Source organism: Python bivittatus, unplaced genomic scaffold (assembly GCF_059951505.1).
Source record: "Python bivittatus isolate LINGU-HERP-01145 unplaced genomic scaffold, Pbiv_v1 ctg000670_np1212, whole genome shotgun sequence".
Classification (NCBI taxonomy): domain Eukaryota; kingdom Metazoa; phylum Chordata; class Lepidosauria; order Squamata; family Pythonidae; genus Python; species Python bivittatus.
This window is the reverse complement of record NW_028277094.1, coordinates 11,125,080-11,152,133: the sequence shown is the minus strand read 5'-3', so window position 1 is coordinate 11,152,133 and position 27,054 is coordinate 11,125,080. Positions and strand designations below refer to the sequence as shown.

Genomic DNA, 27,054 nt, shown 5'->3' with positions numbered 1-27,054 from the left:
GAAAAAAGGCGTTTTAAAAAAAGTCATTCAAAGGCAGCCAAAGCTTAATTCGCTTTCTAATTTTTGTTTTTGTTCCATCGCTTGCAGCTCTGCTCTGTTCAGCATTAAGTCTGATTTATACAGGATGTGGAGGACAATAGAAAACCTTCTTGGGCTCAAATGTCCCAGATCCCTCCAATTTTTCAGCCTACTGTCAGAACTCTAGTGGACAGGCAACGCAGTCCCCTCACTGGTCGGGGGGTTTAAATGCAAACAGATAAACACATCTTTATATGGTGAAAGACAAGGTAAAGGCACAGACTTTTCAACAACCTCATGGTTACTGCATGGTTCTCTCCATGGCTAGAGCTACTTCTAGTAACATCTCCAATAGCCAAAGTGGTTCCATGTCAGCAGCCTCACGGAGTGGTGTGAGAATAACCAATATGAGCAATCAAACGTTAAGGTTCTAAATTCTAGGTTCTTAAGTAGATTTTTTTTCCTTCCACACTTCTATTCCCTTCTGTTCATCCCTGAAGAAATGCAGTTCAAAATAAGAAAGTGTGAGGCTGGATTTCCCACTGCAGTGAGCTTCACTCCCCAAAGAGAAGACCACTTTGGCTATGGGAGATGTTGCTACAAGTAGCTCTAGCCATGGAGAGATTTATTGGGAGCAACACGTACTTCGGTACCATCTCAGAAGAAAGCTTTCAGTCATTCACTTCTAAAATGTATGCCATCTGATACTAGGCACGTTTGCTTGGAAAGACACTCTATCAACCTAAATCAAGCTTGTAGGAAAAGCAAACCAAGGCTTTTTTTCCCCCCTGAACATCAGGTCACATGGACTGAAGTGAAAAACAAGTACTCAGCCCCAGACGATTTAGTAGAGGACTGGCATATGAATAAGGCAGTGTTTCTCAACCTCAGAAACTTTAAGATATGTGGACTTCAACTCCCAGAACTCTCCAGCCAGCATGACTTGGAGGAATACATTTGTAGTCCAGCTGATAACTTGGCATTTCAGTAAGCCACCCACTATAAATCTAGACAGATTAGCAAAAGAAGGTTGCAAAGTAAGCAAAAATAAATATGCACAAAACCAGATATTGGGCTAGATCACTCTTCCCAATCTGGTGTCCTCCAGTCATGCTAGGCTTCAACTCCCACAACTTCTGTAACAGGGAACGAAGCCAACTGCATCTGGAGACAACAGGGGAGGAGAAAATGAGCCGTGCTCCTGAAAAGACAAGGATTCTTCTGAAAGAACCCACAGCCACCAACTGGAGGAGCGTGCGAAAGCGTGTTTGCTCTAAAGGGATGCACACACATCCTTACGGGGATGCCAGATGCTGCATCTGTAAACCAAGAAATGTGCTAAATTTACACTACACCTTGAATTCATTTGCTCATCAACATATCAGCAATGGACAAAAACTGCCATTCGTTTATTGTGCTGATATTACACACAGGGATGCACTAGTGTTATGTAACTTGTTTTAAGTCAATTTGTGAACATACTTTCTCCTCTTTTGAGTGTGTCTATGAAGGTTAATAAACAAAACATCTCCGTGGGTAGAGCAACAGACACAGGAGTGCGAATGCTTTAATGCCCCTACTTTCAAACCTATTATTTCTTTTTTAAAAATCCATGTTTTTAAAGTATTCAAGATCCTGGCAAACACTGTGGGTTTACTTTAAGCACCAAGTATATTCAACTATAACTGTCTGACGTATCATCTTCACTCTGCAGGAAGGATCAGGGGTGTGCCTGCTGATGCTGAAAGCTAATTCTGTAAATGTTCTGCTCTACAGTGACTAACGAACTGAGGCCTGGGGTGGCTGAAATCTTCTCTCCAACAGAAGCTCTTTTGTGCTTGTTAGGTGGGGAGTCTAGAACCCAAAATTAGGCAAAGGATCTTAACATATTGTTTGAAGGAGAATGAAAATAAAAAAATTCTGCTGCACAGTGAGTCTGACATCTCTTTTGATCAACCGATGGCTAGCTTAGGAGACCCTCTGAAAATACTTCCTTCTGCTGGGGCTTTGGACAACCACAATACCCTAAACTCTGTTCTATTTTGGCACAAGGAGGCCCATGTGATCATCAGTCATAAACTAGTCCAGAGGAAACTACATGTCTGTGCTGCTAATAAGGCCTTCCTGACTCTGCCAGCCTTCTCTCTTTGCCACTGATTCCCTCTTCTTCTTGAATTCTCTCTTTTTAACAGCTCTAGAGGTTAGAGCCAACATGAGACACCTTATTATCCTCCTCCTCCTCCAGAAGGAAGGCACAAGCGAAACTAATGGGTGGGGACAGGAAGCAGGTTCCTTTCCTGGCCCTTCTCTCTCATCTGAGGTGTTAACTCATTCTGGTGCCCAAGAAAGCAATGATTTATTGAGCTTTTAGTGAAACCCCAAGTGCAAGGTCACAATACTGGTGTGCACTCCCGGATGCCCATGAATGGGATTTGGAAGGCCAGTGTACCACCAGCAGCAGATTTTAGGAAGAGAAGCTCGCACGCTTGAGTTCCTTGGAAGAAGAGAAGCTGCCGGTCACATTCTCTTCTATCCTACGATAAGTATTATAATGGAAAGACAACGGTAACCCCCTTCTGTCACCTAGAGTAATATTAGTCTTCTGTCACCCACAGAGGACTAACTGCAACCAGCTTTTGGAACATCTGTCTATGAAGTACCAAGATCCTGTTATTTTGCCATTTAAATATCCCCCTCCCTAAACCAAGCTGTCTCTATGGCAATAAACAAACACAACTCCTTGCCATCAATTAAAGACATTCCCGTTCATTTTTTATATATTTGAAGCAATAAATACTGTTTTATTTGCAGCTCTTTTTTGTTCCTTGACTCTGAATAGGAATGATGTGTATCCCCCACCCCCACTCCGGACAAATTAAAAAGCTGTAGATTAATCATCTGGTAGAGAGCGCAAAGGCCCTCACGAGGACTGAAACAATTCTAAATTCTCCAGATTTTTCTTGAGATAAATGAACATCACCCCAAGGAATTTAATATTTATGGCCCCTTGCACGTTTATCCTATTTTTTTTTTTAAAAAAACGACTGCTCTTCTATATTGCAAGAGACCATTTATTGCAAAAAAGGAGAGACTCCAAATAAATAAATAAATAAATAGATAGATAGGGAGATACCCCTTCTACCTCTGTCTTTTCTGCATCCTGAGATATCTGGCAGGGACTATTTTCTGCCGATGAAGACAACAGCACATATGAATGTGATGCACCAAATGTTCCCTTGTATCCTGCAGCTCTATGGTGAAGCTGTGGACTAGCAGTGGCTGAGGACAGGGGAGTAGTTGGGGGAGAACCCCCTCGAAGATTCTGCCTTCAAAGCAGAATTGCCCTGGAAACAAATCTAGCCTAAACTGGCAAGACGGGTGTGTTGACTGGAGCTGCTAAACATTTACTCGGGATAATCTAGGTCTTTCTCCTCTGGCTGAGAAAAATAGCCAGGTGTGGGCAAGGCACCAAAGTGATGGGAGAGGCTGGCTAGGTGACTGTTCAGCACCCTGAGCTCCTGGCCGATGTAGTCCACGCTGCACTGCATGGCCTGGAAGGTGTGCAGCAACTTATTCAGGACAAAGGGATCAGTGGTCATTGACACGGGCCGCTGAGCTGGAGCCCTCCTGCTGAAAGGAGGAGACGTCAGCGAGCAGGGCAAGGCGGTCCTGCGAGAGCACGGAAAGCTAATTGATCGGAGCGGGCTGACGCCTACTCCGTCTCCGTGCCTCGCGGCCTCCAGCACAAAGTTAGGGGGGAGGCCGCCAGCGGCTCCCCTGGCAGACAGAGGACGCCCGAGGTTCGGCATGCTAGCAAAGCAAGGTGGAAACATGCTGGGGGAAGCATCGCGGCCCGTGAGATCAGCCTGGGAAGGGTTGGGAGCGCCACTCAAGGAATGAGAGGAAGCCCCCATGCGCGACATCGGATCGTATCCGAAAAGCATCCTTCTGGCGACAGAGGAAGCTGGCGGGAAATCCTGAGAGCAGAAAGATGAGGCGGCAGGAGACGAGGGGCTGAAGATGGAAGATGGCAATTCAGGAAGGAATGTGAAGGAGGCCGGTGACTCTGCAAAGGAAAACACGCGGGGCTGAAGCCACGGGCAGGACGGGCTGCCAACGGGGCTGGCGGACATTTTAACACTTAGCATGCTCTACTGTGCTAGACCTACAAGCACTAAGGGGAGGGCGAGAAGGCCAAAACGGCAAGGAACGAATCCCGCGGCCCACTTAAAGCAGCAGTGCAGGGGGAGCCTCCTCTCGTTGTGTGCACACACCCCTAGCAGAGCAACCGACTCACCTGGAGCTCTTTGCAGAGGATCCTGCCAAGGCTACCTGGATCAGACTGCTTTTCTCTAAAAGTTTCCCCAGAGACACAGGGGCTAAGGACAGCTCCTCCAAAAGGTCTCTTTTTTTATGACGTGGCAGAAGATCGGAGAGGCAGAGGCTGTACTTGTTTGGGCCGGGCACCAAGGGGGGAGGATGATTGAGGCATTTGTCCAGTTTTACTTTACTTTTCCCCATGGTCAGAAAAACCCCACTCGTTCCCTTAGCCGTTGTACAACCAAAGACTCAGTTTTTCAGCATTATGATACCCAAACAACCTTTCCCCGCTCCATATTGGCGAAACCTCTCTTTTTTTTGGAGAAAAGTTCTACATAAAACAGCATGGAAAAGCAAAATATAACCAACATTTTTGGCCATTTCATGGATCTGAATTTTACCATGTACGAGTTAAGAAATCAGTTTTACAATGGAGTAACTTGAAAACTTCAAATGACCTATTGTGACAGAAAATTAAGAATTGGAAACATCAGTATTATTTTTTAGAAGTCATTGCTTTAGAAATTTCTTTTCTTATTATTCTATTATGTTACCACTAAGATACTAATCTGTCCAAGGAAAGTTAGGACCTGAATTGTCTTATTGTCTGGCTAACAATCCATCTATGACAGCATCTTAGATCATGTATAATGTACATTCAGATTATTTTTGTACATTGGTATTTTCACCATATTAAGAAACATTTCTGGACAAACTACACTTTTGTAAGTTAATGTTCTTACTGCCAAAGCTTGACTGACACTGTTTTATAAAATAAATTCAGGTATTTCAGCTAGCCATTTGCACACCATCCAGTTTAAATGTTCAAAGCTGCAAACGTTGGAAGCATTAAGAGCCAGGTTTTTCCACCAATGCAAAATTTGAGAAAAATGTGATGCCAGCAAAGGTCAAAGAGAAGTCAGGGCTGCCCTGTGACATTTCTCTCCTTCCTGTATTCTCTCTGTGTATTGAGCTCAACGTGTGAAAGAGACCAGCACTGGCACAGATGCGACAACAGGCAGCGGGGTCACCTTTAAGACAGGTCCTCTTACCTTCTTTGGTTTTCGAAGGACCCGCAGACACTTCTCTCTCCAAGGCGTGCACAGCAGCTCCCTGCTCCTGTGCCACCGTGTCATTTGGTTTGCACTCCATGTCGGTTTTCTTTTTGGTAACAATGAGGACGTTTGGGGTGAGTGGCAGGCGCTGTATTGGTGCTGGTTTAGAGACCGTAATGGGAGAAGATTGCCGGTGCCGTAGGACATTCGGTGAAACCAGATGAGGTTTGCGTCTGCCGAGAAAGTGGGAGCTATTAGGATGTGCCGCGAGACCAAAGAAGGCAACCGCCCAGAGCTTGCTTGCCCCTGAACCATCTGCCTTTATAGCTCCCTACAGCATGAGTCAGAACGACAATGGGACAATACTGACCCACGTCACCTTCTTCTTTGTCCTGCCCAGGGGTGTCTGCAGGGTACGGTCCAGAAAGTCGAGATGGTGACCATGATGGTGTGACTGAAGGTTTGCACGCACATAAAAAACCAGACGGAGCTCCAACTGTAGCGTCGTGGCCACCATCTTGACTTTCTGGACCACACCCCATGGCCACCCCTTGCTCTACCCATCTTTGCAACAGAAGTACCCCTTTTAGCTTAACCTCACCATTCAGCATCACTAATGTCCTCACTCCTTTCAGCTCCACCTAAGGTGATCTCCTTGCAACACCTCCATCCCTTCTGGAATGAGGCTCCTGCTGAAATCTGTGGGGCTCCCACCTGACGGTGTTCCAGAAGGCCTTGAAGACCTGGCTGGTCCCTCAGGAGGTGGAGGGAGCCCTTGCAGGGTGTGTTTTGTGTGGTGTTGTTGCTGGACCACTATCTTGTTATTTTTTTAATCTGTGTGCTTATTTTTGTTCTTTATTTATTTCTAACCCTAGCCTTCCACTGCTTTCTGTTCCCACGTTTCCTCAACTTCCCCAGCTACACTTTCTTAGCCTTAAGTAACCTTCACTGGGAGATGCTGCAACTAGCAAGTTCATCCAGCATGAGAGGGAGAGAGTATCCTGTGAAACAAGCAGGAACAACATTTTCTCTCAAGTCCTCCAGACATGCCACTTTTCTAAACCAGCTTTCTCAAGCCTGGTGATCTCCTGCCATACTGGGAGTGCCCAGCAAGAGGGCAATGTGTTGGGGAAGACTGTTCTAAAGTCCTTCCTTCTTTAGGGAGAGGACAGGAATCAAGAGGAAAACAGAGGTGATTTTATTCTGAATGCAATCGGGGAAGAGCAGAGATTTTAGCTGGATAGAAACCTTATTGCGGCTGGAGATGGAGGGTGTTTCCCCACGTTACCGGGTGAGACGGAGCGTCTGGGACCAGGCAGTGAGGGCGAAAGAGCTCGCCTCCCTGCTGAAGTCGGGGGGTGCTTTGCTGGCTCAGGTTTCTTGGAAAAGAACAGAGAGACACTGTCACGTCATCAGTTTCCTCTAACAGACGCTGCAGAGCTTCAGCAAAAGAGAGAGGGTACTAAATAAATTAACAAAGCTGCTTTAGTAAGAGCAGGGCACAGCACTTATCAAGTTTGGTAGAAAGTCTCCTTCTCATCTAACCTAGTGAAAAACAGATGCATGTCTTTTAATTCAACGCTTATCCCACACAAAGGGTGGATACAAGTTCCAGACTATCTGAAAAATACACTGAACTGGCAGAAAGGTGAGACAGAAATTGAATTACCATCATCAGCTTTTTAGAGGAGCTCCCCAGCTAGAATATTGCTCCTTAAAGTCTTGCAATACAGGGAGTCCCCAGTTTAAGGATGAGTTCCGTTCCCAAGGTCTGTCCTTAAGTTGAATCTGTCTGTAAGCCAGAACAGTATTATTGTATAATACTGTATAAGTAGTATTGGGTAATGAACTTGAACCACTGTGTCTAAGTCAAATCATTGTGCATTTAACTCGAATCATTATGTATTTAACTTGACTTTTGCTACAATAGGCTCCGTTCTAAACTATGGGTCATCCTTAAACGGGCCGTTCTTAACCGAGGGACTCCCTGTATTCATATTTCAAGAGACCAAGTAAATGCTTAAAATGTCAAAAATGAGACCCAGGAACATGTACTTCAGTCATATCCTTTATCTTATCACTACGACTACTACGTCGTAAGAGCGGAAGGAATAACTGAGGCCGTCCTACCAAAACTGCCGGGGGGCTCCATTATCGATGGGGCTAATGGTTTTGGTATCCCCTAAGCAGAAATCAGCAGCCAGATGTCCCAAAGGTTGACTAACCTGTGTAGATTCCAAGGAAACGTTTTCGGATGAGGCGGCAGCCCCCTTCAATCGGTCTGTGCTGCGACTGCGTAATGGCACTTTGGGGACGTGGGCTGGGAGGTTGGTGGAAGCTGAACAAGGACAGAGGGAAGAGTCTATCAAGTCAAGAATTTGACAGGACAACCAAGACCACCAGGATGCACTGTGGAAGGAGGGGGAGGAAGGGAGTCAGGCAGGAAAAAGGCAAAAACAGAAGGGGACAGAAGACTAGATTTGTTAGGAGACAGACTGAAGATTACAAGTCACAGAGCCAGAGACCATAGTAATTAGAAGGTGAAAGGGGTGGATGGGGAAAGCCCAAAAGGAAACATTTCTGATAATCCATCCCCAAAATGAAATATTCCTACTAATCCACTTTACATTTAAGCTCAAAGGCTTTATTTTTCATTTTTTAAAATCCAGGATCCTTAGACAACATTTACCCAGAACCTGACAATCATAACTCACTACAAATGAAAGAACCCACCCTCTAGTGAATTACGCTTCTTTCCTATCCTTTACAAATGAAGTTTAAGAAATAAAATGGGCGTGAAGCTTAAGAAACAAGAGATCCAGCTCCTGGAAGGTTAAGGAGGGAGACTGCCTCTAATTTCCCGGAGGGGGTTCTCTTCTGACAGGGCTGGAGACAGGAAATGGCTTATCAACAGTTCAGTTCGACTCAAAGGGAAAATTTAAAACACTGGGAAGGCAGGAAAGACTATCAGGCTTTAGGAGCAAAATGAGGGGAGCCACGTTAAAAGGAAGAGGAAATTCTGTTATGAGCTTAAGACCAACCAAAGGGGGCAGAATTGGAATGCAACGTGAAGGGCAAAAAGTTCATCGGAGGATGTCCCCACTACGAGTTCACCTTGGCATCAAAATTCTCCCCTGCCAGGTAGATGCTTAAAGTCTTTGCAGGCACACACAAAGAAGTATTTCAAGATGGCTGCAGAAGGAATCTCCCACAACACAAATTCCAGGCAGAAAGCAGAACTCTCTTGTTCACGGCCCCATCGCCTTCCATCTGCCTGCAATCTTAAAAGCTCCTGACGGGGAGGTTGGCGCTCAACGCTCCCTAGCCCAAAGGCAATTCAGGCTATTTTGTATCTGAACAGTTATCGGCAGAACCGATTCCCTCCCTCCTCCCCCCCGTTTCAAAACACTCAACAGGGCTGGCTAGAAGAGATCCCATCAAAGAAAGAAAGGATCCGTCGATACCGTGCGGTTCCTCTAAACAACCCCCAGAAATGTTGCCATGCCGGAGGCCTCCGGGCCCTGTTACCTGCGGGATCCTTGCCATCTGCAGACAAGGTGGCTGCGCTCTTGCTCCTGGCTAGAGAGGCCTGGGTGGGGGCAAGCAGGCGGCTGATGGAGTTGCTCTCCAAAGGGCTGACCAAACGGCGACCTAAAGGGCGTGAAGCAACAAAAGAGGAGTCAACAAAACGTCCCAGAGGAATGCAAGGTGGCAGGTCTCACCACAAGGACCAAATTCGGGGGCTATACCAGCCTCCTGAAACCTAGATAAGGTTGCAAAAAATCAGGAGACTGATAGGGCCTTTAACAACTAACCAATTTTATTCAAAAGTTGAATAAACTGAATAAAATTGGTTAGTCGGAAAAGGCACTCCCAGACTCCTGATTTCTTGCCACCAGAAACTAACACAGCCCTCTTCCTACAAGGCCTCGATCAGGTTGCAAAATTCTGGGTGCTGTTTTTAATCGCCTGAAAATAATTCTGTAGCTGGTAAAAGGGGACAAATTGAGGGCACATCACTAAAATAGAGAACCGCTCCTTTGAAAGAAGCTTGACTGCTGGGAACTTCATGGACCAAGACACACTGTTTTCTTAGCAAAGATACGGAAAGCAGTTTCTCACTTTTTTCTGGGATCATTTTTGGACTTCCTAGTTTCACTGACAACTCTGGGATTCCCAGGGGGGTCTTTCATCCAGGTACTAACCAGGCTTAATCCTGCTTTGCTTCTGGGCCCAACCAGGCCAGTGAAGGCCTGCCCCCTGGCCGAGCCCCGGATCACACCACCGAAAGGAGAAAAAACAACACAGCCTCACTGAACTGCACGGTCGCCTTTGTTTTAGGGGCAGAAGCAAACCAGGAGCCCAGCCGAGAGGACAGCCGGAGCAGGGGCTGCAAATGTCACCTAAGAGCAACTGGCTGGAGGATCAAGGCAGAGGAGCCTCGTAGTTCTGAAGACAGGACGGTCAAGTTCTTTTTGCTGGGGTGGAGGCTGTCACACCGAATTGAACGGACACTCAGTTAATGCACAGAGGCTGTAAAGAACAGCTTCACTTGCCAAGAGCTGCCTGAGGGGCACAAAGTCTTATTAGAAAGGGAAAAAGTGAGAAACCAAAGGCAACGTCAGACATTTCCCAATAGGCAGGAGGGGTCAAGGTGTGGAGGGAGACACGCCTGTCCACAAGGGCCTGTCCCAGCAAGGCAGATAGTGGGAACGAATGTGCTTGATCTGTGCTTGCTATACAATTTGAGTTTTCACACGTTTGGGAAAATGCCTCTTTGTACTTATTTACTTAAAAAAATTTAAAAAAAAAAAAATCACTGGAAGAAGCATGCCATGTGAACTCTTCACCACCTGTTTTTTCTTCTTTCTGCACATTTTCTAATTCGGGAAGTTTATTGCTCATTCTACTCAGCGATGAACTCCTCTTCTTTTCTGGTTCTCCTAGAGCCCAAACACATGGATTATTTTCAAAATGCGCTTATGCTGACTCAAGCACTTAAATATACAATTTCAGGAGATAATCAGAAGCTTCTTTCTCTTGGAAGACTGAATGAGAGCAACAATCTTGGCTTACAAAACACTTGTTCCACTCCCCAAATAAAAACTTAAAAGAAATGCATACAGTATTTATTTGTCGGATAGGTTACCTTCAAGCATCAAGGGAAAAAAAGGCTAATTTAAATCAACAATGTCCAACGTCTTACATTATATTTCTTAAAACTAAGCAGGCATAGTTGCCTGGTTATAGATTAAAATTTAGTTTTATTTGAATCTAGTAAACACTTCACACTCTAGTCCAGGAACAAAGGTCTCCTCCTGTATCTACAGGTCTACTACCGAGGAAGTATAAAACTATAAAACTATTTCAGCAGATCTTTTCATATATACCAATCAAAATCAGGATTTTATAAAATAAGACACTGATAGGTCACATGGAGGACACATCTAGTCAAAGGTAGGTCTCTCTGTGTAGCGGGATGCTCTCAGGTAAATGGTGTCCAAACGGCAGCTTATTATCCTAATTAATAATGCTGGCTCTCAATTCATACACGGTTTATACAAACCACAGGCTTCAATTCAACCGAAACACAGGGCATAACTCAGTGATGAGACCTAGGTGTATTTTCTTCTTGATGATTTGTAAAGGAGCTTAATTTTTTAAAAAAATCTAGTAGAAATCACATTGAGACCTATGGAGAATTCAAATGGCTTTACAGTGTAATTTTTAATCTACCTTGCACAGGTTGGGCACAACTAAGATGCAGAAATTGAATTTGCAAAGACTCAGCCATCGGTTATAACCTCTCCTGTGGAAAACTCACTAATGTAAAATATTCCTGTACAGTTTCTATTTATTTTGATAAACCTCATGTAGGATATATAGATAAACAAAATAGTTCTCATTAGCTGATTTCTGAAAATTCTTGTTTGCTGCACCTTTCTGCTCCGTTTGTAAAGCGTTGGGTAGCCCTTGCTCAGAATTCAGAGAACTTTTGTTATTCAGCCTGTTTAATGAAGAGCTCCTTTTAGCTGATCCTGCAAGGAAAAAAAATCATGGAATCATTAGTGCGGCAAACATCGACATGCAATATCAGTGGATTCTTAAGATTGACAGAGGATAATCATTCTGCTTGATTGGAATTATAGTCCAAATGACCCCACTGGGGTTTGAAATGTGAAGACCTTTAATTTCTCTTTCAAACGGGTGACTACCCAGAGTAGTTGTGTGGTGAGATGGGCAGTGACCCATTTGAAATAGAAACGAAACAAAACAAACAATTAATCCAGACAGCAGTAATTCCTGGACTAGAAAGTTTTGATAACGCAACCCATTTAGCTCGGCTCATAAAAAGTGTAATTTGCAACAACTATTTGATGCCAGCACTACAGGCCGTGAGGTTCATAAAACCTCTCCTTTACTAACACACTGTCGAGGGGAAGAGCAGGTGCTCTGACGGCAAAAGGTACAAGGCCAATTTCTCAACTATTCCAGGTAGGACTGGAAAACATTCCTATCGAAATCACACGTACAGAGAAGTATAGGGTATGTACGTATGTCTTTATTTGAGTTTATATAGCCGCCCATCTCAGACCAGTGATTGATTGATTGATTCATTCACATGTCTCTGTGGCAAAGTACACCACATCACACAGCAGCAGTGAGCTGGGTCTGAAGTGGGTGAGATCGCCTTGCTCTCAGGAAGATTCCTTCTTCTCCCATGTTACAACCAGGTTAGGTAAGGGTTTCCTCTGAAGGTAGCAGAAGGGTTTCCTGAAGTTTAATTGGGACCCAGGAAGGTAACTGGGGAATGAGATGCTGCAGTAAAGGAGGAACGAGACTTCTGTGCTATTCTCACTCATCCCCATCCTGAGTTTCTTCCAATCCCTTTAAAAAGGCTGCTTGTTATGCTGGCATGGGGGAACCACTGCTGCATACCGTGGCTTAAAAAGAAGCTGCCTGCTTCTCCTGTAAATAGACTACAACACCTATTGTCTGATGACACAGAGGTGCCACGCACTGCAGCATAGCTCTCTTTAGAGAGAGGGGGATACTGCATGCTATCAAGATATGCCAGGACGAAACTGCTCTCAGGTTCCTCCACATCAACTTTGTGCATAGGGAGGTTGGCAGGCAAAGGAATCCATCCACCATTTTATAAGAAAGCTGTCTGGTTTGAGATCAGATGAAGCACAGCATGCAGATTTGGAAAGATGAATGGGAGAGGGTGTGTGTGAAATCATGGGTCGTGATTGGCTTTCTGAACTCCAAAATGGCGTGGAGAGTCTGGGAAAGGTTTACCATGGTTCTTCTGTTCTAAGAGACGTCACATCCAGCAACCGTTGGGTTGGAGGTGCGCCCGGTTCACTGGATTAACGAAATGGGTAGAATGTATTTAAGGCCAACTTCAGGAGGTCCAGGGGCTGCAAAGGAAGGATGGCGGGTCTTGCATCTGCTCTAAAGCCCCCTCCTTACCTCTGCTGGGAGAATTGAGAAGTGCTGCTGAGGACGAGAGGCGCTTGTGGAGAACTGTTTCGGGTTGCTTGAGGTTCACTGTGGAAGAAGAGCGCTTGTTGGCTGAAGAAGCAAATGATTATTTTAGGATTCTTTCTTCTGACAAGGCACTCCCCGCCAGGATAGACAGAGAGAGAGAGAGATATGGATAGGTAATGCTTCTGAATTTGTTAGCTTGTGATGAATGTCAAGGCGTCCTGAGGATTCCAACACACAGAAGTGCCTCCTATTTTACAAGTTTTGCTAAACATTCCTAGCGGGAATCATGGACTAGATCAGAGGTGAGAGATAACACTGGGAGTTTTCAGAGGTTTTAGACTATCACCTGCCCACAAACATTAGCCATGTTAATTAGGATCCATGAAAGAAGCACCGGGTTTCCCAGCCCTGGACTAGAGTTTATGGGGAAAGGATAGAAATAGAGAAATTTTTATAAGAACAGATCATTGGACTATCAAAAGAAACTGAAGAGCATGCCTATTTCTATACTATTATCCTTTAAAATTGTGTACAATCATCTTCTGATGACAAGTAAATAGCTAATAAGCAGCACAGCACAAAAACAGCAGGCATTCTAAACATGACACCAGCAATGGCACTGAGCAAAAATTTTGATGATAAAGCTGTTAATACATTAGTGAATCCACAAGCCATCTATACACAGAGGACAGATCCAACAGATCTTCCCTCCAGATTTACTACAGGGAACAGGATTCAATACAAAACAAAAAAATCAGTGCAAAAACATGACATCCAGAATGTTTATATGGCAAACTGAACTTCTAAGTCTTAAGCACTGCAGCAAAGCAACCCAGTTGGTTTTATTGTAATAAGAGAGCAGCAGCAGCAAATTTCTTTTAAAACTGTCTATTCCAGAGTTTCTCAACCGTGGCAACTTGAAGATGGGTGGACTTCCACTCCCACGCTGGCTGGGGAATTCTGGGAGTGGAAGTCCACCCACCTTCAAGTTGCCACGGTTGAGAAACTTCGGTCTAGAGCAAACACAGAATGTAGAAGGAATAAGGAAGACCTGAACAAAATCCTTCTAGGAAAAAAAGCTGTAAATAAATCTATACTAGTGTATTGGAGAAAAGAGAAACCTTTTGACAAATCCATCATCGAACCTAAGAAAAAGAAAAGGAAGCTAGAGGCTGGCTGGCTGGTGTTCTTAGCAGAGTGACAACTGCCACTGAGATAACCAGAATGGGACTGCCCCAAAAGTGCCTTGTTTCCCACCCCTTCTGAAGTAAAACAAGAAACTGTTCTGTAACACCTGCTTCTTGTTTCATTTCACACAACAAGAAATTACCATTTTTTCCCTCTTGGATACCTACTCAGTGCTAGGCTCAAGAATGTTACAATTATTCTCTCATCTGAGAGGAATTCTAGGGACTGGGGGCATCTGTGTGTGTGGGGGGGTGTGAGTGTGAGAAAATCTGATGGGGGGCATGGCATCATGACTGAAGCTCCAGCCACCATCTGGCAGACTCTGACGTGTTGCCTTGTGGATGACCCTGTTAGGGACCTAAGGGGAACACAGAAACAGTCTATCTCTGCCTGTTGCTCTGTCATGCATTGCCAGGCAAAGCTCTCACACATACATCTGTTTTTCCCTGAAACAATTTCTTGCTGGCAAAGAGAACTGCCAACCAATAGCGTGCAAGCAACTGCCCCTGTACAGAACACAGTGCTGTGCAGGTTAGAGAGGGCACTGAGGCAATGAAGCCAACACACAGGATGAGTTTGGGCAGAAGTGTGAATGCCTGGGCAGGCGAGTGAATTAAAATGAGAGCAGGCAGGCAGGCAGGCAGGCAGGCAGGCAGGCAGGCAGGCAGGCAGCAGGCAGGCAGATCATTCCAAAGGAACCCACCTTCAGCTACAGCTGGGGCTTCTGTGGAAGAAAAATGGACAGATTCATGTCACAAATCTATGACAGCATTCAAAAAAGATATGAGGAATTGGGTAAGATTTACGCTCAGTCTTCTTAAATGATTTGCAATTGGAGGGTAGTTTATTGTCCTTATTTTTAAAAGGCATTTGTTATACTAGAGCAGGGTTTCTCAACCTCAGCAACTTTAAGATGGGTGGACTTCAACTCCCAGAATTCCCCAGCCAGCATGCTGGCTGGGGAATTCTGGGAGTTGAAGTCCACCCATCTTAAAGTTAATAAGGTTGAGAAACCCTGTACTAGTGTTTTATGTTGTACTATTTAATTCAAACCCTCCCAGTGTGCCAAGACCAAACTCTCCGTCTCAGCCTTCCCCAAGTTGGCTCCCTTGAAATGTGCGAACGTCACTTCCTAGAACATTCCAGACAGACTGACCACGGTTGAGACCTTGGGACCCACCTGACTTCCCGTCGGGATCTGTCACAGAGCCACCCCACGACCATCGCTTCTGCCGCGTTTCCAGACGCTGGCTGCGTTCCAACGTTCGATGTACCACGGCTTCATAATGCTCCTATAGATCAAATCATCACTGGAATTAGGGCATGAGAATGATTACTGCCCGTGGAAAAGCAGAAAATTATTCCTCTGGGAGCTGATTATTAACCAAAGGTCTGCTTTTACTTTAGGTCACCAGTAAGAATTCAAAAGACAACCTGAAGACTGATTAGCCATAATCTTGCTGATAAACAGCATTTGCTCTAACGTGCACATATTCAGCTATCATCTGGCAGGAGGCCTGATGGATGAGCAAATCAATTCCTGCTGTTTGTACAATTTCTCGCACTAGTACCACACAATGGTTCCTTATGTTAGTTTATTCTCCTCAGCCTGGGAAGATTATTACTGGCAGGTGCACTGGGGGGGGGGATTTCACTTCAAAATGCAGGAATACCCAGAATTACTAATGATTCAGAATGGTTTCTATTTGAAGGAATGCTAAAATCCAAGATTCTCACAGAAAGTCTGAACTAGTTGGGAAAAGAACTGGCTAATTCAACCACAAATCAGATGGATTTCCTCTTTACAGTACCCTTCTGCACTGACTGGAATGTGACAACCAATTCACGGAGAAATTTTCAACCATCAGGTTTTAGGAAATTCCACTGATTGGCACAGGAAAGAAAATAAGGTGTGCAACCCCATTGCAAGCAGACTATAACAGGCAGGAAGTGTCTAAATGGCTGGCACGTGGCTGCCTCTTTCATCCGCTTATAGATCTTCCCTACACCAGACAAATGAGCTCACACCACTGTATTTTTATGACTCTGCTTATTATTCTCACCAAGAGGCTGTCATGTCAGTGGAAACTTTTAGTCACCTAATACGACCAGGAACTACAGGCTGCCTAATATTGCCTATCACCAAACACTTTTGTTCAAGGACTAAGCTATCAATTAGAATTCAGTGAACTTCTTCACAAACAAATGCCCTAGAAGTGGGGATGGTTCAATTAAAAATGTGGGGAGACTTCTGGATGTTTACTTGGAAGCTGCACAAACATTGCGATTAGTAGAATAAGGGAAACTTATATAAATGCAGAATGTACCGGGGAGACACTGAGAATAACTACAGTGAAGTGACAAACTTAAGGAAAGAAGAGCTGCAAAACTTCAATTAGGAAGCTGTCTCAAGCAGGATTAATAAGATGGGCACTGCAGAATATAAAGTCTGCATGCTGAAACAGCCACATTGAACTGAACAGTCCCAGCCAGAGCGAAAAGCTAGCTAATAAGAACGCCAATAAAGCAAAGCTTCGTACCCCATCTTCTCACAATCTTTCAAATAAAAATGCATCAACCACAGTCAAACTGTTTGTGGTCGGACATTTATAGAGCCATCTAACCAGCGTCACTGCCAGATATTCTTACTACTAGCATTCAACAGGCTGTAGTGTGAAGGGGTTGGGAGAAGGACTGGGAAGAACTAGGTCCAGATTCACCCTCAGCTATGGAAGGTCTCTGAGCGACTTTGGGCCGGTCCCTTTCAACCCAGCCGACCTCACAGGGCTGCTTTTGGGGAGAAAAATGCAGGAGGCAGTGCTTCAGAACTGGCCAAGTTCTGGAGGGCAGGGCAGGGGGTAGAGAGAAAGAGAGAGATTCGACTATGACGAAAAGAGGAATTGCAGATATAAAATGTTTGCATCCAATTTTATCTGAGGTGTCAGTTCTTACTGGCCTCAGCTAAAAGCTCAACCCCCGTGTTAACTCATCTCTTAGTCACAGCAACATTAAGTCGCACTGTACTTTTTCCTCTTCAATCTTCTGTTTTCTTTTCTGTTCCACAGCAGCTCTTCTCTGTTGCTCTTTCAGCTTCTGCTCCCTCAGCTTCTTCTGCTTCTCCTCCAGTTGCTTTTCATATTGCAGCTTTGCTTTTTTCTCCTTCTCCAGTAACTGCGTTTCTTTGGCAGCTGTAAGTTTCACCAGAAGTACAGAAACGTGAAACGCTACAGAGACCGGAAGAGGGAAATGTATTACGCTGGCAAACGCAAAAACAACCCCCCCCCGAGTTTTACAGAAATCCGAGAGAGGGAGAGAGAGACACTGATCAGATGTTGTATGCTCAATCAGCTCCAACAGGAGCAGAAGCCTTGCCAGAATCCACCTTATCTGCTTGAGGTCAAGGAAAAACAGAGAAAGAGGAAGAATCAAGTGTCTTGTTTTACACCAATGATGCACTTTTTACTACAATCCAAAACCAAAAGTCAGTGCTCAGGTCTCATTAGATGATCAAATCCCAAGGAGAAGATGAAGCCAACCCAATGCCCCAGAGGTTCTGCAGAGTTATTTTTCTCATGGCCCTCTTTGCAGGGGAATAGAAGGAAACTCGGCTTTTCTGCATGGAATGGAGTAATGCAGAACTGAAGAAGCAGGAACTCAAACCGTCTGGATCTATTCTCATAAGCCAGTTCTCCTTGAGGGAAGGTGACGAAGTCATGGTATGGAATATTCTGGCCTCCCACAGCCCAAGCTTTTGTTATCCTCCATTAACCCAGGGTTTCTCAACCTCAGCGACCTTAAGTTGTATGGACTTCAATTCCCACGATTCCCCAGCCAGCAAGAGGTTGAGAAACCCTGCATTAACCTATAAGTATCACAGAGGCCTGCTTGTCTTCTTGGCCTTTAGACAAAGAATTAACCATCATGGCCTGTGACATTAGTTGCTGCATGCTAGGGATCAAGATCTGCCTCTGACAAAACAGAAATGGGTGTTTATTTCTATCTCAGCTGAGTCAACCTGGAATCTTCCAGAAGGGGTGGGGCTGCCTTTTCCAAAATTCTCCGCTAACGTGGCCAGAGGCAGTTCTAGGAGTTGCAGTCCCAACATCCCTGATGGGAAACTACACTCGCTCACAAAGGGTTACCTGGTGCCATCTGAGTTGCCCCATCCCTCCTGCTTACCCTCCAGCTAGGATCAAGGAGGGGAGGAGAAAATATATTTCAACAGGGTTAAAAAGGGTTCTTTGGATCACTTGTAGGAACCTATTTTTTTTTTTTTTTTCCTTAGGCACACAAATTCTGTGTAAAATTCAGTCAAAAATCTCCCTCTGGAATCGGAAAAAAGAAATTCGTTGCTGAGATCTGGAACTTGGCAACCCTGGAAGTATGCTCTGCACATGACTGGAAACCCTACCATGTGATCAGTCAAAGCTCCACTTAGCCCCAGTCTGGAGTGTCAGCCTTTGAGGAGACAATTCCTCTGTGTTTTGATAGTTCTTCTTTGCAACAGGAGCAATCACCAATGTGCTGTTGAAAAGCAAAGCCTCAACCTTGCACTACTGTCTTCTTGATCTTGCAACGGGGGATTAAACTGTGATTCCCAGCCCAAGAGGACCTACAGTAATTTGCAACCCCCCAGCCCCCAACCAATGTCTAGATCAGAATAAAACTATTTTTTGGGTTTGGTATTTCGTGCTGCTCTGATTCTTAACTCAAGGCATTAAAATGTTTGAAAATATAAATTATAGGATATAATACATTTAGCAATGTATAATTTGGATTAAATGCACGTCAGAAACACACATTTTGGCAAATACACTGAACATTTAAAACTGTATCTGCATATCCCCATGTATGCAAATATTTAACAAACCCTACCTATGCAGGTGGAAACCGGAAGACAAAGGCATGTGAATTGAAATAGGTCATAAAAAGCTTACCCCTCCCACCAGCTGCTGCAGTCATATACATCCATGCAACGGAACATAAAAAAACTTTGTATGCACAAGCTTTATTAACTGGGACCATACCATGCTGCCTCTCTCGCTCTTCTCTACGTTCCTTGGCAAGCCTCTGCCTTTCTTCTGACTTCAAGAGAGAACCATCTATCACTGTAAAAGACAGAAAATTCAAATGCTTTGCCCACTGGACAGTTTTAGAGAAACAAGGGACCAATTCCAGCAAAGCATGCACGTTTACATCCATGCACACGTATACCACATTCATGTGCAAGGGTACATATTGGTGCTTAACATGAATGGCTCTGCCAATGTATTTTCTAACCCACTGCAGGAAATCTTAATTCACTTTTTTTCTTACATTATACATCACTATTAAGAGGACACACACTGGGATAGCTGTTTCCCAGGTTACAGGAGGATACTAGCCACTTTCATTCATCTAATTTTGAAAGATTCTTTGAAAGTAAGAATGGGAATTAAAACTTCTGAGTAAATATGAACTGAACCCAAAGAACTGCTATCCAGATCAAAATATAGAATAGTTGTACTAAAAGCATGGATTTTACCTGGTTTTGATTTTGTGCTTATTGGAGACTGGAGTGAAACAGTGCTAACACTGCCTTGGTTCCTTCTTTCTTCTGCTAATGCTTGTGCTGCAGCAACTGTTAAGAAAAATACCAGACCTTGTTGAAACAAATCCATAATTCACGCAACAGTTGGGTGCTTCAGAGACTTGCTTGGATTACACTATTCAAATCTGCTTTTTGTACAGGAAAATCTCCCCAAATCCAGAGTTTATATCTCTAAAAGTCCTTCTCTGGAAGATCATGCTCCTTACCCTTTGATGGTCTGAAGGTCATTTTATATAGTTGGGTCCATGGTAATCTGGGTTAGAGCAGGGATTAGCACAGAGTTTTGAATTTTATTCTGATATAAGGAAAATGATGGGTATTAAATGATGGGTCCGTGTAGCCCCACATCTACCAATCAGCTAGTTTTCATAGCTGGCATGAGCCAAAACACAGAAAGTCACCATCCACCATTCCATCTGAAGGCGCTGTACCTGCTCAGGAATCGAGGTGTCAAAACAAGGCAAAGTCTGAAAACCTGTAAGTTTGGTGACTCAAAATACCTTGCTTTTTTGTCTTTTTCATCAACTGACATGGTTCAACCCTCATTCCCAGCCATTAAACCACAATCATCCATATCTTTTCTAATTGACCCAACAATGAAGGTGAGAAGAGAGAGCAGTGAGGAGACAGTCCTTATACTCTGTTCCACCTCTTCTGTTTTGACCCTGGAGGATATGTCAACTCACGCCCCCATCTTCGCGTTCTGAACACAGGCTGTAACTTATACCCATTCAAAATTTCTTCCATACGCATTTTTAAAAAAGAAGAGATTATGCTTTTCCACCCTTTAATGTATCCTGAATTTTCAGATAAATCTATTGATGTAGGGCAGTCCAGTTAACGGACACCATGCCAAAATAACTACACTGAACTGTTCAGGAAATGGAAAACTAGGAATCTAAAATTTACACTAGTCAACCACAATTAAATTAGATGGCCTCTCATTTCAGAGGAAAAAGTTCTCTTTCCCATCTGATCAAAAGATATAAAGTTTTATAATCAACATGGGGGATTCTGCAAAAGCAACTAGGTTCCTTACCCCTGATTATAGCTTTCTCTCTGAGCATGGAAAAATGAAAGGATGGAAAGAAAGAAAACTGTTTCACCTCTCCATGACAACCTGATCTGCATGGCAATTATCCTCCTAAGACTGCATCTGAGAACAATAATCTCAAAATGCTCAGTCCCAAATGAAATACAGGTAGTCCTCACTTAACAATAGGGATTGGAAAATTTGTTAAGTGGGGCAATTAAGTGAGTTGTGCCTGATTTTACGACCTTTTTTGCAGTGGTTGTTAAGCAAATCATGCGGTTCCCCACTGATTTTGCTAGCTGGAAGCCGGCTGGGAAAGTCACAAATGGCGATCACATGACCTCGGGACGCTGCAACCGTCATAAGTGCGAGCTGGTTGCCAAATGCCCGGATCGCGATCATGTGACCAAGGGGGTGCTGCGATGGTTGCAAGTGCGAGGACCGGTTGTAAGTCCCTTTGTTCAGCACCACTGTAATTTCAAACAGTCACTAAATGAATGACTGTTAAGTGAAGACTGCCTGTAATTGACAATGGCCACTAAGTCCAGTGTCTCTGAACAGTGGACACTAATTTAATTTGAAAGAATAGTGTTGCTATTCTTTCAAATTAAATCTCTGCTGCAGCTCTTGACTAAAAGTTTAGGACAATCATATAAAAATACAGCATCATGGCTTCTTTTAAACAGTAGTTCTGGAATTACTGAATATACCGCAACATATACTGACTACATATGCACACCCACCCATGCTCTTTTTTCGTTACTGTGTCACCAGGAAGAAAGGCATATAGTTCTTTTTGGGAATCTGCCATGAATTCCACATTTGTGTTGTATTATTCACACAAACCATTCAGGACTAAAAGCCTTGTGTGGGCAACTGTGCTGTGGACTACACAGATAAGTAAAAAACTATGAAGTTATGAAGAGCAATGAACTCGGTTCAAGGTCCATCTGTTTCAGGTTCATATTAGAGAGGCAAGCGTTCCATCCTCACTCCCAGTGTATAGTCCCAAATGAGAAACAGCTGCACAACACTGGAAAATTAAACTACAAGTTTCAAACAATTAAACGAGGTTATAGTAATGGGCAAGGGAGATATGCAAGCAGAGTGGAAAAACCCTCTCTGGAATTTTAAGGATCCAGCAACCATTTTATTTGCTACATTACATGAAGTAGATTATCACAGACTGATTGCTCTTTCTCCCAGCTTCTCAAATTTGCCAAGCATCTTGAGAGTTTAAGCGAACTCCCTTCACAGATTTGCCTTTGTCCAGAGGGGGAAATTTGTTAACTTCTGTTAAAACAAAGAGAGGGGAAGTAGAACAGCTAGCACTTTCATACCAAGTTCCTTTGTGGAGGAACAACGGAGCAAAAAATATTCAAAGGTAATCCCAGAGAACCACTATGAGAATATTGCCTGTTTGAAGAGACCATCAAAATGAAAATAAATCTTGTTTGTAAAACTTCCCTACAAGTCTAGAAAGCTATTGCATTATTTTAATTAACTGTATTAGACACAGAGATCTATTAATTAATATAAACTAAACAAAAGATTGTGTGCAGTTCACAATAAAAGACTCTGATAAGAGTCTTGCGAAGTGCACTAACCACTAATGTTCATTCAGCTTTCAGGTATTTTATGCAAAATTTTACAATGCATCAGTATTAAAATGTCAAGTCTCAACTATTTGAACCCTAACAGAGATACACTCAACATGACCTTTGTTTTAATTCACAGCATTAACTCCAATGTTGCCTGAACCTCATCCTTAACTATGCATGTAACCACTACTCTTGTGCAGGCGACTATTGTATGTTGCTGCAACGAATCACCAGCCAGGTTCTGTCTCACAATGGCCATACAATGACATAGCACTGAAGGCATTACCGATTCTTGCCAGGTAAGACACGATCAATTATCTCTTGAGACCTGTGGCACAATGCTGAAGGTGCTAGACTGGGACCAGGGAGATTCATGCTCGACTTCATCTTCAACCATGAAAACTCACTGGGTGATTTGGGGTCAGTCACTCTCAGTCCAACCTACGGTCACAATATTGTTGTAGGAGAAGGGAATGCTATATATACCACTTGGAGCTCCTGAATGAAAGGTAGTACATAAATCTAATAAACAAATGTTCCCATGCTAAATGTACATTTAAGGATAGATGCTTGAGTTATATCAAGAACAAAGAGGTAAGGACATTTTCTAAAAACAAGGATTCTTATTTCTTGTATATATTCCTGAAATACTGTATTTTGTGCCAAGTCTTTCCTGTTTTCATGCTCCTGCCTTCCTTTTCATAATTCTTTTACTTGTTTTACTTCCCTGATCTCAGGATAAGGAAGTGGGTTCCCTTCCTCTCCCCCCACTCATACGAAAACCCACTGAAACCTTTTTCTCTTAAGTGATGTTTGTTCTCGAGTTTCTAGGCACACCATTGTTGAATGCGCCTGGTTCCACTACTCCAACCCAAAAGCTCTGTGACAATAGAGCCCAGCACTGCATATCACAACGGGCCACAGTCAACTCTGAAACCACAATTCCATCTCTTTCTTGAGACTCAATAATGCTTCTATTGTGTAGGATGCATTTTAACCCCTGATCCTCTTATTTCTTGATAAGGCAATTTCCCCTTGTATCTCTGACCAGGCACTACAGTTCATAAGATTTTATGATTGCAGCTTAATCTTTGTACTGTTTCTCCAAGAATTATGATAATATATGGATATCTATACTGAGACATACTTACAGGCCTAGTCTCCTATCTGACCAAGCAGGGGATCCAACACAAAATCTATTAACAATTTAACAGGGGTTGTGTTAATGTATTTATTGAGAAAGATAAAATAATTGTTCTTAGTTAGCTGCATTATGCAACATGCAATTTTCCCCCTTATGCTTGTAAATCATTTTATAGAATCTTCTGCAGTTTGCTTGTTGCTCACAGAATTAAGAAATCTCAGCAATGGAATAAACAATGCATTTGCTCCAATTTCAGGCAGAAACTAGTATTAGAAGAATCAAAAGACTCTACCATACACCAACTCAAGAATATACCATGTATATTACTTTACATTTTCTTAAGCTGATCTGCTCTGCAGCTGCTTGTGGACTGGCTGAGTAGCTGCATGAAAACAAATGAAGAGGTGTTAAATCAATACAGTTCACAAGAGGTGGGTTCATTCTTTCAAGAGATAAGGAAAAGTTAGCATCTGCACTGAGCCCTAAAAAAAAATCAGAGGATTTAAAAGTTTGCCCTCTAAGAGAAAGAACAGACAATAGGCCTCAGTACGGAGTAACATTCTGTCATGGTTGCTTGGGAGTTAATGTTTTTATTATGTTCCTGCACTTGAAATATCACATCTTTGCTCCAGTCCATACAATCTGAGCAAAGTGGAACTCCGTATCTCCTGGTTTGCTAGCACATTCACTAAATTGAACTTATATGTGAATACAAGAGTTAAGAGAAATTCACAATGAAAAGGACTGCAAAACAAAACCTAGATATAAGGTATGACATCTGTGATTGGGTATCATTTTTTTCCATTAAAAGCCACTGGGAGGCCTCACCATTTGGAAGACAGCAATGACCCTGGAGAAATGTTATGCCTCCACCACAGCCCTCTTCTCCTTTTCACCTCACTTTGCTACTATTAATGAAATAAAAAGACACCAGGATAACCAAGCACAAAACTTTTGCATCAGATGCAGTTTTGCTGAAGACTTCATGGAAATAACATCACCCCTCATTTCCCAAAGGAGAAGCAAAGAAATTCACAGGGCATTTTTCCAATTTGTTGTCCGTCGCCAAGTGTTTAAATTCTTGAAAGTGAAGGGCTGGACTTGATTTAAATCTGAAGACAGGAATAAAACCACAATCTAGACAGAGCCATCTGCTCTTAAGACCGAGTCCCCTGTTTGTAAGATGGGAATAAACACAACACCTTAATTCAATTAGGGGTAAAAGCAACTCGAAAGCAGTAGCAGCCTTTCTGTCGCACAATTAACAAGTACTACAATAACATTAATCAACTGATCAGAATGCATCACAGTGGCCTTAATGAATAAGACCAAAGGCCCACCCAGGTTAGCATCTTTCCAAGAGGCCAACGAGGTGCTACAGGATGAGGCTCTCTCCTGCAGCTGTTGCCCAGTAAGCACTTAGGTGGTAATGTATAGGGCTGTGTGCCACTGGATTTGAAGGTGAAAAGATGCTTCAGGACATGAACACCTGTCTGCAGCTCCTTACAGGGGCCACACCTTTCCTGGAAGTGCACAGCTGCCTTCCACAGTGCCCCGTGATTCCTAGAAGACACATTTTGCTTAAAGAACTGCAGACAGGCATTTATACCTCCACGTGTTCTGAAGTACCTTGCCCCCCTCAAATGCCAAGTGCTGCACAATCCTAGTCATTATACTCTTGATGATCAGCAACTATTGACAGATTTATTCTTTCGGCAGCCTCCTGTTAAAGGCACCGAATTTGGTGATTCACACACCTTGGCCATAGCAGAAGCAAAACTTCAAAGTACGGCTCAAAGTTTTCTGATCAAAATATGGCACTCAAGTGATTACGTCTCATGGCTGAAGGGAGATGATACCTCACAGGTTAAAAATACTTGCAAACTAATGTTGAGCCTGATCTGCAGGGAAATCAGTGCAGTAGCAAGAAAAGAAACCCCCACCAATGGATACAGCAAATAGGACTTTTGTTTTAAACAGACGGGAACTAAACTGCAGCACAACGCTGCAGATTTCTAAACAAACCCTGGAAAGCAGATACAACGCAGAGAAGGTGGGGGAGAGGAGGCCATGCGCTTAGCTTATATACTGGCTTTTCTGGCCGCATATATTGGCTTTTCTGGCCACGGCAGAGAAAAATAGCAGGACTTCAGATGCAAACAGATTTCCAGACTATTTTTTAAGCCCTGGATAGATAGAGGTGGGGGTGGTGGGGGCAGCAGCGGAATGATTAGATGCTAGGATTCTAGATCTCCTCTGGATCTAAGAAAATGCAAAAGTTTCTTTTGTCCACAAAACAGAGGCGAAGAGAATGCAGGTAGGGAGGGAGGCCAGGCGGAAGAGGAGGCACTTCGAGGCAACAAAAGGGGAACCTCCAGCATTTTGCTATGGGGGGGATAAGAGAGCGCCGGCAGCTGGATGTTGGGAAATAGGAAGGAGGGTGGTGATGGATGACTAAGGGGGGGGGGGTTGAAAGCGGACTAAAAGATGAGGAGAAAGGGGAAGAGGGCTCTGACGAGGTTAAGGGACAGGAGGTTGTGTGAGCAGAGCCTGTGATGATAAAGTGGGGGAAAGATTAGTATAATGAGCATGGGGGGTGTGTGTGCAGGGGTAGAAAAGGCAGAAAGGAGGTGAAAATGGGTGGGATGAAAAGGGAGATGTCAAATTAAGGTATCTCACTCTGGGACCCCCAGAGCCCCTCTCCTAAGCCAGCCCCACCCACCCAACCCGGGCCTCCCAGACGTGAACTACAAGCCCCATCGGGCACTCCAGAGAGAACCAGCCCCCCCATCCTATCCCAGCTAGCCCCCCCAAGCCTTGCGGAGGCATCGGCCGACAGCCCCCAGCCTCACCCCCCCCCGAGCTGGGCTGAGCTATAACCCCCGCCCCCACGGCGGTAACAGGATGATGGAACCTGTAGTCCAGCCGCTTGGCAAGGCCGGAGCAGAGGAATCCAGATCGGTCCAGCGGGAGGCGAAGCGGTAATAGGGTCGGGTGGTGAGGGGGAGGAGGGGAAGACCCCCCCTTAAGAAGGGGGCCACGGAGGAAGGGCAAGGAGAGTTTTAGGGTATAAAACGGGGGCGACACGGAGGATTGGAGGGGAAGGGGCGGCAGGGCCCCCCCGACTGGCTCACCCATCTGCTCCCGCAGCCCCCTCAGCGTCGGGGGGGGCGGCGGCGGCGCGGGGACCCCGGGAGGCGCCCCGCCGCCGCTCCCCTCCGCCATCTTCGCCCCCCGAGCTGGCCGGCGGGCGGACGAGAGGCACCCCGGCGCTCGCTCACTCGCTTCACCGGCAGACACACTGCCGCCGCCGCCGCCTCAGGCCGGTGGCGCGGAACCGCCGATGGGACGCGGGGACGGCGGCGGGCGCGACGGCGCAGGCGCGGCCGAGGCCACGCCCTGGAGCCCTTTCGCTGGGGGTGACGGCGGAGGGCGCATGCGCCCGCCCGCTGCTCGGGCGTTCGGAAAGCTTCGCCTCCGGCCAGGCGGGAAACGAACCCCCAGGCTGGTAGAGGGGGCAATGCGCATGCGCGAGGATGGAGCCTCGGCTGCGCAGAGCGGGGCAAGGAAGTGGAAGCGCGCTCCTTTCCCTCCCTCGCGCCTGCGCATAG

General features: G+C 44.6%; 2 protein-coding genes across 3 annotated transcripts in view; both read right to left on the bottom strand.

Moving 5' to 3' along the window:
* MAP7D3 (MAP7 domain containing 3) overlaps positions 1-26,833 on the bottom strand; it is a 33,601-nt gene extending 6,768 nt beyond the window's left edge. Inside the window, exons 1-13 of one of the 2 annotated variants that reach the window (XM_088151779.1) lie at positions 26,578-26,833; positions 19,600-19,695; positions 19,103-19,183; positions 17,100-17,263; positions 15,256-15,367; positions 14,779-14,799; positions 12,870-12,971; positions 11,333-11,431; positions 10,247-10,336; positions 8,922-9,044; positions 7,619-7,731; positions 6,642-6,772; positions 5,391-5,626 (exon numbers count right to left, since the gene is read on the bottom strand). In XM_088151779.1, the coding sequence (XP_088007905.1) occupies positions 5,391-5,626; positions 6,642-6,772; positions 7,619-7,731; positions 8,922-9,044; positions 10,247-10,336; positions 11,333-11,431; positions 12,870-12,971; positions 14,779-14,799; positions 15,256-15,367; positions 17,100-17,263; positions 19,103-19,183; positions 19,600-19,695; positions 26,578-26,668 (1,459 nt within the window). In that variant the 5' untranslated portion in view covers positions 26,669-26,833. The remainder of the gene's footprint in view (positions 1-5,390; positions 5,627-6,641; positions 6,773-7,618; positions 7,732-8,921; positions 9,045-10,246; positions 10,337-11,332; positions 11,432-12,869; positions 12,972-14,778; positions 14,800-15,255; positions 15,368-17,099; positions 17,264-19,102; positions 19,184-19,599; positions 19,696-26,577) is intronic. The other variant, XM_088151780.1, reaches the window with a different exon arrangement.
* On the bottom strand, positions 4-5,373 carry LOC148214438 (uncharacterized). Its single transcript, XM_088151781.1, has one exon. The coding sequence runs from the start codon at positions 4,164-4,166 to the stop codon at positions 3,423-3,425; it is 744 nt and encodes a 247-aa protein (XP_088007907.1). The 5' UTR covers positions 4,167-5,373; the 3' UTR covers positions 4-3,422.
* Positions 26,834-27,054: the final 221 nt, after the last annotated feature.